The 12013-nt window shown below is 43.9% G+C and overlaps 1 protein-coding gene across 11 annotated transcripts in view; it reads left to right on the forward strand.

Annotated features, from left to right (window-relative positions):
* Positions 1 to 12013, forward strand: part of WDR20 (WD repeat domain 20) — a 94890-nt gene that overhangs the window by 37567 nt on the left and 45310 nt on the right. The window contains exon 2 of one of the 11 annotated variants that reach the window (XM_014592197.2): positions 5815 to 5944. The exons of 9 other annotated variants lie outside the window; for them this stretch is intronic. In XM_014592197.2, coding sequence (XP_014447683.1) covers positions 5815 to 5880 — 66 coding nt within the window. In that variant the 3' untranslated portion in view covers positions 5881 to 5944. Of the gene's footprint in view, positions 1 to 5814; positions 5950 to 12013 lie in introns of those variants that run through there. One more of the 11 variants, XM_014592196.2, reaches the window with a different exon arrangement.

Raw genomic sequence — 12013 nt, forward strand, 5'->3', positions numbered from 1 at the left:
TTTTTTTTTTTTTTAGAGGTTTTTGCTATAGGGAGCGTGCACTCGCCAGAAAGACAAAGAGAGACAGACAGAAAGTGAGAAATCGCCCCCACAGTGGGAGTGGCCACGCCCCATTCTGTTCTCCATTCTCCTCTCCGGATATTGGGCACACACACGCGCCCAGCATGAGTTTAAGCCACTGTGTCTGGGACTTGAACTGCGGTCGGCTACATGGGAGTCCTGCGACATAGCCATTACGCCAACTGCTGGTCCTTTGGTCTTTCTTTTTTTAAATTGGCTTGGCAAGAACACTTTTATGTAAATTAACCCTTAATCTGTGGTCTGAGTTGTAGATATTGTGTTCTATTTGTCATTTGTCTTCTAATTTTACTTACAGTATTTTTTGCAGATAGAAGTTTTATTTTATGTTATTTTAACTTTCCATAGAATATATGTGCTTACAAGAGAGACAGTAAAAGGGAGAGGGAAAAAGCACCACCATTCCCTTCTCTTTCATTTTTCCACCCTGTTGGAATGTGCATACACTTGCCTGGCTTGTTTTTGGTTTTTTTGAGGTTTTTGCTATAGGGCACGTGTGTTTGCCAGACAGACAGAGAGATATATAGAGACAGAAAGCGAGAAATCCCCCCCCGGGGGGATGTCCACGCTGCAATCCCTTCTCCTCCATTCTTCTCTCAGGATCTTGGGCACGCATGCACACTCGCCCGGTGTGAGTTTAAGCCACTGGGTCCGGGACTCGAACTGTGGTCAACTATGTGGGAGTACAACGACATAGCCATTACGCTAACTGCTGGTCCCATCTGGCTTGTTCATTAAACCACTGGGACTGGGCTTTGAACGGTGTGATTGGCTGTGTATGTTCTGGCTCCTCTAGCCACCAGGCCATGGGGCTGGCCCAGAAATTTTATTTATTATTATTATTATTTTAATTTGTTGTAGGGCTTGTATGCTTGGCAGGGAGGGATAGAGAGGAAGAATGAGAGAAAGGGAAGATGAGAAAGCACTCCTGCAGGAGGGGATGGCCATGCCACAATCACTTTTCTTACGTTCTCCTCTTGGGATTTTGGCACACACACACAAACCCATGTGTTTCTCAAGACACCAGTCTGGGACTTGAAGTGCTCAGTCAGCATGTGGGATCTAGCCAAAATTCCATGGCACCATCTGGCCCCTGAAATTTTATTTTATTATTTTTAGATTTTTAAAATTTTTTTCTTCCTTTCCTTTCATTTCTCTTTTCCTTTCCCTTCCCCTTCCCCTTCCCCTTTTCTTTGTCCCTCTCTCTGTCTCTCTCTCTTTCTTTAATTTGACTAAAGATGGACAAAGAAAGAGAAAGGGAAAAAGCAAGCTGCGAGGAGGTCAGGAACTCGAACCTCAGTCAGCCATGGGGGAGTCCAGCACCATGCCACCTGCGGGCCTCAGTTTATTTTTTTAAGATATTTCTGGTACATGTTGCATGCGCTTGCTGAAGAAATAGAGACAGAAAGCGAGGTCAGCAGGTGGCAAAGTAGAGAGAAATAGAAAGTGTAAAGTCACACATACACCCCTCCCCCCCCAGGTAGAGGACCATGCTGCAATCCCTCCTCAACCGTTCTCTCACGATCTTGGGCATGCACACACACCCGGCATGAGTTTTTTTTGTTTTTGTTTTTGCTAGGTTTAAGCCGCTGGGTCTGAGACTCGAACTACAGTCAACTACGTGGGAGTCCAGTGGTGTAACCATTATGTCATCTGCTGGTACCCGCGCCCAACATGAGTTTTAAGTTACCAGGTCTGGGACTCAAACTGCAGTTGATTGTTTGAGAGTCCAGAGATGTAACCATTATGCCATCTGCTGGTCCCAAAATTTTATTATTTTTAGACCAACATATTAGTCTTCTTTCTTCTTTCCTCCCTCCCTCCCTTTTTTTCTTTCCCTCCCTCCCTCCCTCCTTCTTTCTCTTCCTTCCTTCCTTCCTTTCTTCCTTCCTTCCTTCCTTCCTTCCTTCCTTCCTTCCTTCCTATTGTTTCAGGGTGTGTGCACTAGCTGGAGAGAGAGGAAAAAAGAGAGAGGGAAGGTGAGAAAGCACCCCCTGGGGGAAATGGCTACAGTGCAGCCTCTTCTCCTTTTGGGGTTTTGGGCATGCATGTACATGTACTCATCGTGTTTCTCAAGCCTCTGGGTCCAGGAATGGAACTAGTCGGCTGTGTGGGATCCACCTGCCTTACCCTCTATGTCATCCGATGGTCCTGGTCTTTTTTTTTTTTAAGCTATAGGTTTTTTTTGTTTTTGTTTTTCTTTCTTTCTTTCTTTTTTTTTTTTCTTTTTAGTTTTGCTGTAGGAGATGTATGCTTGCCTGGTGGGGAGGGGTAAGGAGAGAGAGATAAAGCACTCCCTGGGGAAATGGCCACACTGCAATCCCTTTTCCATTGGCCTTTCAGGATTTGGGGCACACATGCACATGCACCCGGAGTGTTTTTTAAGCTGTTGGGTCTGAGACTTGAACTGTGCTATTGGCCATGTGGGATTTATCTGTCTTAACCACTATACTGCTGGCTGGCCCTGAGGTTTCGTTTTTTAAATTTGATATCACTTTGATAACTGCCGAGATTTAATTTGGTTTAAGATATGAGGTAGGGTTTCAAGCCCCTACTTTTTGAGCTGTCTTAAGTTTTTTAAAAATTTGTTTATTTGTTTCTTCCATGAGCAAGTGAGCAACAGAGGGAAAAAAGAGAGGTACAGCATTCCCAACAGAGTCCTGACTCAGGGTCTGCCCTGTTACAGTTTGGACGATGGTTTATCCTTGAAATTTCAGGCTCTAGAATTCCGTGGTGATTGGTTCATGATGAGTAAATCATGGAGGCAGCAGTCCTATCAGTGGATTCATAGTGTGTCTCTGGAGACCCAGTGAGTTCTGATTTCTCATGGGAAAGGACTGATTCTCACAAGACTTGGTCATTACAAAAGAGTTGTCAGAAGTCTCTCTCTGCATAAGCAGCCATCCTCTGGGCTGCCATTGGCCATGCTGTAGACAAGCCAGGTCTCTGCCTTTGGACTTCTAGTCTTCAGAATCTTGGCCACAGTTGAGCCGGGCATACTCAGGGAGGTCTCCAGACATGGACCAGGAGGGAACCTTCCCTGTGGGTCATCCTTGTGAAATGTTGTATTTTACCACTGTTAAACCATCCAAACCCCACAGTCTTAGGGTTTCTTTGTCTCTTATGTCTTGGATGGAAAGGAATTTGTCAACTGTCTTCTGCTGAAGCTGAGTATTATAGACCAGTGGGTCAAATATTATATCCTTTTTAGTATAATTCATGGCTGACCTTATCTTATTAACGTCGAGTGAAAAATAGCGATCAAAATAGAGCTTATTTTTTAAAAAAAAGAATTATTTATTTAATTTTATTTATTCATTCATTTATTTTAATTTGACCAGAGAGATACATGGCAGGGCAGGGGGAGGGAAAGCGAGAAAGCAAGCCACCAGGTCCAGGATTTGAACCATGGTCGGCCATGTGGGAGTGTCCAATGCCTTAACCACCACACCACCTGCTGGTCCCAGAGCTGATTATTTTAAAACCAATTTTTATGGAATTTTCAAATTCCAAATTGATAAAGATTGATACAATTAGTAGGGCCAGCAGGTGGCATGGTGATTGAAGTGTTGGACTCCCACATGGCTGACTGTAGTTTGAGTCCCAAACTTGGTGGCTTGCTTTCTCACCTCTCTCTATGTCTCTGTCTCTCTGTCTCTCTCTGGTGAACATAGAAAAATAAACCAATAATTTTTAGAAACTCTAAAAAAAAATCGATAAGATTGGTAATAATAGATATAGTGATAGCTAATTAACCATATGCACTACTAAATGAACACATTTCGTAAATCATTTAAAGCTGAAGAAAGAAGTTTTGGTCTCTTTTTATTGAATCATGCTTGACCTCTCTTAGCCTCCTTGATTAATGCCTGGTAACACTTAGGTTCATAAATATTGGGATTTAAATGGCTTGAGCCCAGCTATGGTAGTACAGGCCGTGGGTGCTGCTGGGCAATACTGGAGCTATATGGGAAGGTCTAGAGTTCAGATCCTGGGTTGATTGTAAGCTGGGGTTTTGGGCTAGTGTGATAGTACCCTGTCAGAGGTCCTGTATTTCCTCCCCATTTCCCTTGTGGCATGGCCATGCCTCCTGGGGAGTGATTATTTCTCTCCCTTTTTTCCTTTTCCTCCCTGTAAGAAAAAAATATATAAACTTAAAAACAAAAATAAAAATGAGGCTTGGACCTGCAGGTGGCATGGAGGTTAAGGTACTGATCGTACCTGACCAGCTGTGCAGTTCAAGTCCCAGACACGGCAGCTTGAAAATCATGCTGGGGTCAAGTGCATGTGTGTCCAAAATACTGAGTGGAGACGGGGGTATGGGATTTCCCTTCTCTCTCTCTGTTTCTGGTGAGTGCACATGCCCTATAGCAAAAACTACAAAAACAGAACAAAACAAAAACCAAGGCTTCATTCTCATGTAGTTGTATGTGTCATGTCTAGGAGACGCCCTTCATGGGCCATCATCTTACAGAGCAGAATTTGTGAAGTTCTCCACTGTAGTGATGAAGGGGGTATTTGGGTTTACCTGCATCAGAATTAACATTAGTTGTTTAACTGTTTTTGTCCCTTTATTTCTGTTTCCATGCCACTCAATCTGGCCTTACCTGTTGCCCCATCTCTGTTTGTCGCAGCCATTTTTACCCTGGGATTAAATTGTCCAAGATTTTGCAGAGATAATGTTCAATCCAAGGCAGCCTAGAAAGTTAGCCTTCTGAGACTGCTTCCCAACCTCTTTAACTTTTTTTTAGAGGTTTTTGCTATAGGGCACGTGCGCTCACCGGAAAGACAGAGTGGGACGGAGACACAGAAAGCGAGAAATCACCCCCCCCGGGGGGATGGCCACACTGCAATCCCTTCTCCTCCATTCTCCTCTTGGGAACTTGGGCACATGCTCACATGCGCCCAGCGTGAGTTTAAGCCACTGGGTCTGGGACTCGAATCGCAGTCGACTTCATGGGAGTCCAGTGACATAGCCATTACGCCAACTGCTGGTCCCCCTTCCCAACCTCTTTATCATTGTTTCTGGTGCTGAGAGTCTCCCACATGGATACTGAACTGGCTGGGCTGGTTTCTACATACATACTTGTTTTCTACATACTTGTTTTCCCTGTTTCCATCATCTCTTAAGTGCCACTTTGAGATGTCTGCTTTCTGCTTTACTATACCATTGCCTAATTATTTACTTCTCACATTTACAAAAACTGTCAGCCTGCGGTGTTTATCCCAGCCACTGCAGGGATGAGTACCACTGGACACTGGCATTCCCCTCCCCTTTTTTTGTCAGTTTGGGCATATGTGCTCACTGGAGAGACAGAAAAAGTGAGAATCTCCCCTGTGGGAGATAGGGCTGCACCACAGTCCCTTCTCCTCCACTCTTCTCTCAGGATTTGGGGCATGCATGTACGTGTGCCTGGCATGTTTTTCAAGCTGTTAGGTCCAGGACACAAACCATGTGGTTGACTATGTGAGACCTAGTTGCCTTAACTACCATGCCCCCTGGCTGGCCCAGGCAGCCCCATTTTTTACAAAATGAATTTGTACCCTTGATTTGATTGTCAGACACAGCATACATGCTTTGAAAAGTCAGTGCCCCACACAGGTGTACAACAATTAAATATAAATTGTGAAATGAAATGGAAAAAACAAATGAAGAAAAGAATGATGTGTACGTTTTATAGGATGGTAGGACTTGATGCCTGTGGGGTTAAATCATTTTGTATTTGCACTTTCCAGATCTTCGACGAATTCCTTGTAGGATTAGACCATGTTTATGCTCCTTCCGTCTCACTTTCCTGGTAGCAGTGGTTCTCCTGTGTGTGGTCCCCAACCGACAGCATCAGCATCTCCTAGGATCCTGTGGAAATGAAGGTTCTGGGGCCCCATTCTGGACCACCTGTATCCCAAACTGGGGAGGGGCCCCGGAGTCCGTGTTTTTAACTAGTAGATCAGATGATTCTGATAAGTGAGTTTAAGGATCACTGCCTTTACTTCAGGGTATTTCCACGGTAAACACCCTTTAAAAGCTGTTTGGCTTTTGGGACCAGCAGTTAGCATAATGGCTATGTCACTGGACTCCCATGTAGTTGACCGTGGTTCGAATTCCAGACCCAGTGGTTTAAATTCACACTGGGTGCATGTATGTGCGTGCGTGCCTAAGACCCCGAGAGGAGAATGGAGGAGGAGGGATTGCGGTGTGGCCATCCCCACTGGGGGGTGATTTCTCACTTTCTGTCTCTCTCTCTTTTTCTGGCGAGTGCATTCGCCCTATAGCAAAAAAACAAAACAAAACAAAAACTTATTGGCTGTTTAATTTGCAGATGATATTAACAGCCTTTGATGAATTTACCTCATCACAACTCCCATTTGTTGAATACTTACTCTGTGCTGGGCACTGAACCAGGTGCTTTCACACGCATGTTTCACACACCCGCACATATCCTTTGCAGAAGATGGAGCAGTGTTTCCCATTTTAGTATAAAGAGGAAGAGGGAGTCTCTGAGGGATGGAGTAACTTGCTAGGACCACACAGCAAACGGCAGCCTGAGAGTCCAGTGAGGCCTGTTGGATTCCAAAGTCTGTGCTTTTTCTAGCACACCACGCTGCTTCCTGTGCAGACCCTGCTAGAGAGTATGTGTAAATGTGTGGCTGTCATGTGATCATGTAACCAAAGGCGGAATCCCTTTATTTCTAGATTTCTCCATCACATACGTGACTCCACCCATCACATAGCAACCTTCCAGCTTTTTAAAAATAGAAACACACTTTTTTCCTTTAAAGCCTTTTTTTTTTTTTTTTTGGAGAGGTTTTTGCTATAGGGCACATGCGCTTTCCAGAAAGACAGAGACAGAGAGACAGCGAGAAATCACCCCCCAGGGGGGATGGCCACGCTGCAATCCCTTCTCCTCCATTCTCCTCTCAGGATCTTGGGCACACATGCACACGCGCCCAGTGTGAGTTTAAACCACTGGGTCCAGGACTCAAACTGCGGCCAACTACCTGGGAGTCCAGTGACATAGCCGTTACGCTAACTGCTGGTTCCAAAGCCTTTTTTCTTTATTCACAGTATAGTACGTGCACGTAAGAGTGACAGAGTGCCTTTTCACATTTAAAGACACATCTGTCGCAGTGCTCTCCATGGGAAAGAGGTAGAAGATCTTTCTATAGCACCATGAAGACTACCTTTTGGTTTGTAGCCTTAGCCTTTGTCATGACAGTGAGAACCACCAAGCTGAGCTTCTGACTTATGTTTCTTAGCTTTTGCTGTTTGTGCAGCCTGGTTTTGAATTGCTGCTGGTTTCTTGTCCTTCCTGTGCTTGCATACAGAATTTTGCTTACATCTCTGTTAGCTAGAAGTTACTGGAGAAGCAGTTCACTTCTCCTTAGGAGAAAGTGAGAAGGCAACTACCAGGGAGGATGGCCATGCTACGTTCCCTTCTCCATTCTCTTAGGATTTTGGTCATGCACCTGGTGTGTTTTGCAAGCCTACGGTCTGGGACTTGCACTGCCTACCAAGCCCTTAACCACCACACTACTAGCCTGCATATGTTGCAAGATTTGAATAATGAATAATGTGTATCCCCTGAGAGGAAGAGTGGTAACATGTTCATTTCTGCCCAGTGCTAACCTTGGAGTTGTGGCTGATTCCAACATTCAGTGTGGAGCTTCTTCCTCAGATCTAAGTGGGCTGGCCTGCTAACCTCCGTTTTAAATCCAGTCCAGTCCCTCACCAGGACCAAGGACACACCTTCCATGCTCAGCTTCCTATTTTTATTTCAGCCTCAAAATTTAACCTTGCAATGCTAAAATATTCCCAAACACTTAAAAATAAATTCCACCTGTGTACCCTTTGAGGTAGTTCTTCTGGGCTAGGGCTGACTTAGGATTCCATTTTCCTAGAACCTCAGAAGATCATAAAATAAGTAAATTCTCAGTTTAGTTTTTGTGAGAAAGAGGTGGATTCATATTTTAGATCTACATTAAAGGAAAACCAGGGAGATAAACTTGGAACAAACTGGTTTTCCCAAAGTTAACTCTGGGAAAAGCTATCTGTACTTGCCTGTACTGTAGCAAATTAGGAGCATGCAGAGAGCCGTTCTGTCCGAGGTGGGGCACATGACCTCCATGGCTGTCCCATGAATGGTTGGTTCTTCAGAGAATTTCCTTGGCCTTTCTCATCTCATTGAGTGACATCACTGATGCCACAGAAATATGACCAGCAGACCCCAGGATCTTAGTTGGTGTGAAACATGATTGGCCTGTTGGAAATACATTGTCACCTGTGGGTTATATTTCATCCTCCTCAGGCATTTGATGTGAACCATATGCTTCCCTTTGTGGTGAATTTTACTGTTTATCAAGACTTTTTCTCTATGACTCCCTACAAGGCCAGGATATGCTTTTAAACTGCTAGAATATTTTTTTAAGAATTATTTATTTAATTGTATTTACTGTTACTATTAATTTTTAAAACCTTGCAATAGGGCACGTGCTTTCACCAGAGAGAGACAGAGAGAGTGAGATGAAATCTGGGACTTGAACCATGGTTGGCCGTGAGCCAACTCACGGGAGTCTGACTCATAGGAGTCCAGAGCCCCAACCACCATGCTACCTGCTGGTCCCAGTTAGAGTAATTTTGAAATAGTTTCAGAAGATTTTTGGCCAACATTTTTTTTCTTTTCATACTTAACAGATTTTTTTTTTCTTCTTTCTGGGACCAGCAGATGGTGTAATGGTTATGTCACTGGACTCCCATGTAGTTGACTGTGGTTTGAGTCCTGGACCCGGCGGCTTAAAACTCATGCCTTAAACCCATGCTGGGCACATGTGTGTACATTCCCAAAATCCTAAGAGAAGGGATTGTGACATGACCATCCCCTGGGGGGGGTGTGATTTTTTGCTTACTGTCTGTCTCTTCAGTGAGTGCATGTGCCCTATAGCAAAAATCCTTTCTCTAAAAAAATGAAAAAAAAATTTTTTTAATTTTTTTTTGAGAGGATTTTTGCTATGGGGCGCATGCACTCGCCAGAAAGACAGAGAGAGACAGAAAGCAAGAAATCACCCCCCCCAGGGGGGATGGCCACGCCACAATCCCTTCTCCTCCATTCTCCTCTCGGGATCTTGGGCCCGGTGTGAGTTTTAAGCCACCGGGTCCGGGATGCAAACCGTGGTTGACTACGTGGGAGTCCAGCGACATAGCCATTACACTAACTGCTGGTTCCCTCCTCTCAGGCTCTTGGGCATGCATCCACACGCGCTTGGCGTGAGTTTAAGCCACCGGGTCTGGGACTCGAACCACGGTCGACTACATGGGAGTCCAGCAACATAACCATTATGCTAACTGCTGGTCCCAAAAAATAAAAAAAAATTTTAAAAGAGATTTTTGCCTTAGGGCATGTGTGCTCGCTGGCAAGAGAAACAAAGAGAGAGAGGGAAAGCAAGAAATCATCCCCGGGGGATGACCACACTGCAGTCCCTTCTGCATTCTCTACCTGGAATCTTGGGCACACATATACATGCACCTGTTGTGATTTTCAAGCCACCAAGTCTGGATGCAAAATGCTCTCGGCCATGTGGGAGTCCAGCAATGTAACCACTTAATTATCTGCAAGCTGTGTACTTTAAAGGTTATATAAGTAATATATGATTGTTGACAAAAAAATTAGAAATTAAGAGGGGCAAAAGTTATCAACTAAATATGATCCCCAACCTTTAATAACTACTTTTAGGGGCCAGCAGGTGGTGTGGTGGTTAAGGGCACTAGACTCCCACATGGCCGACTGTGTTCAAGTCCTGGATCTGGTGGTTTCTCTCTCCTCTCTCTCTCTCTCTCTCACTGTGTCCCTCTGTGGTCAAATGGAGACCAGCGGGTGGCGTAGTGGTTAAGGTGCTGAACCAGGTGGATTGCTTTCTCATTTTCCCTTTCTCTCTCATCAAATTTAAAATAATAATAATAAATAAAATAAACTTTTTTAAAAGTTGAAAATGAATGAATAAATAAAATAAAGTTAAATAAAATAATTCTTTAAAAAAAAAAGTGGGACCAGCAGTTAGCATAATGGCTATGTCGCTCGACTCCCACGTAGTCAACCACAGTTCGAGTCCCGGACCCGGTGGCTTAAGTCGACTACGTGGGAGTCCAGCGACATAGCCATTACGGTAACTGCTGGTTCCCAATAAAATAATTCTTTAAAAAATAAATAACTACTTTTAGTATTTTGATGTATATTTTTTCAGAATGTTTTTCTTTGCAAACACAGGGGTTTTACTTCAGCAAGTTCATGGAAAAATGAAAGTATGAGCTTATGGGACCAGCAGATGGTGTAATGGTTACATCACTGGACTCCTACATAGTCGGCCGCAGTTTGAGTCCCAGGCATGCCAGGCACATGTGTGTGTGTGTGTGTGTGTGTGTGTGTGTGTGTGCCCAAGATCGTGAGAGGAGGTGAGAGGAGAATGGAAGAGAAGGGATTGAATTACCTCTGGAGGGTGACTTCTTGCTTTCTGTCTCTCTGTCTCTGTCTCTCCAGCAAGCGCTGTGCACCTAATAGCAAAAAAAAAAAAAAAATCTTAAAAAAAAGTATGAATTTATTTTGATGCCACAAAGTTTTTAAATCTATGTACTTTCTATGAACTTTCTTATATTGTTGTCAGGAAAGTCATGATGCATGTTTGCATAGAAAAACAGAAAAATACGTCATGACTTTCCTGATACCTATAGAAATAACACCTAATACATAAAGAAAGAAATAACTAGACAGTCCAAACAGAATCATATCTTTTTAATTTTTAAAATTTGTCATCTTGTATGAAAGCAGAGAGAATGTTACATAATAAACTTCCTTTTTTTTTTTTAAATTAAAGAGATTTTTACTATAGGGTGCATATACTCACTGAAGCCACAGACAGAAAGTGAGAAATCACCCCCTGGGGGGGATGGCCACACCACAGTCTCTTCTCTTCCCAGGATTTTGGGCATGCATGCACATTCACACACTTCTGGTGTGTCTCAAGCTGCCAGGTCTGGGACTCGAACTGCAGTCTACCATGTGGGAGTCCAGCAATGTACCATTATGCCATCTGCTGATGCTCATAATGAACTTCTACATACCATGTTATCCATGTGGGATCTGACTCCCTTAGTCACTAGGTCACGGGCCAGGTCCAGTATTCCTTTTTATTTAAAAAGAAATTCTTTAAGGATTTATTTATTTATTTTAATTTATTATTATGATAGTTTTTTAGAGAGTTTTTTGCTATTGGGCCTGTGTACTTGCCAGAGGGACAGAGAGTGACAGACAGAAAGTAAGAAATCATCCCCCGAGGAAATGGACACACCACAGTTCCTTATCCATTCTCCTCCTGGGATCTTGGGCATGTACATACACGTACCTGGTGTGAATTTTAAGCTACCAAGTCCAGAACTTGAACTGCAGTCAGCTACATAGGAGTCCAGAGATGTAACTATTATGCCATCCGTTGGTCTATTTATTATTTTTTCTTTTTGGAGAGGTTTTTGCTATAGAGTACATGTGATTGCCAGAAAGACAGAAAGACAAAAAGCAAGAAATCGCCCCCTGAGGGGGTGGCCTTGCTACAATCCCTTCTCCGTTCTCCTCTCAGGATCTTGAGCAAGCACGCACACGTGCCTGGCATGAGTTTAAGCCACCGGGTCCGGGACTCAAACCACAGTCAGCTACATGGTAGTCTACCAACAGAGCCATTATACCAACTGCTGGTCCCTTTACTATTATATTTTAAATTTGTTATAGAGCACTTGCACTCGCCAGAGAGAGAGGGAAAATGAGAAAGCAAGCTACCAGGGACTAGCAATTAGCATAATGGCTGTGTTGTTGAATTCCCATGTAGTCGACCACGATTCCAGTCCCGGACCCGGTGGCTTAAACTCACGCCGGGCCCGCGGCCGCGTGTGTGT

This window comes from Tupaia chinensis, unplaced genomic scaffold (assembly GCF_000334495.1).
Source record: "Tupaia chinensis unplaced genomic scaffold, TupChi_1.0 Scaffold000671_1, whole genome shotgun sequence".
NCBI lineage: Eukaryota > Metazoa > Chordata > Mammalia > Scandentia > Tupaiidae > Tupaia > Tupaia belangeri.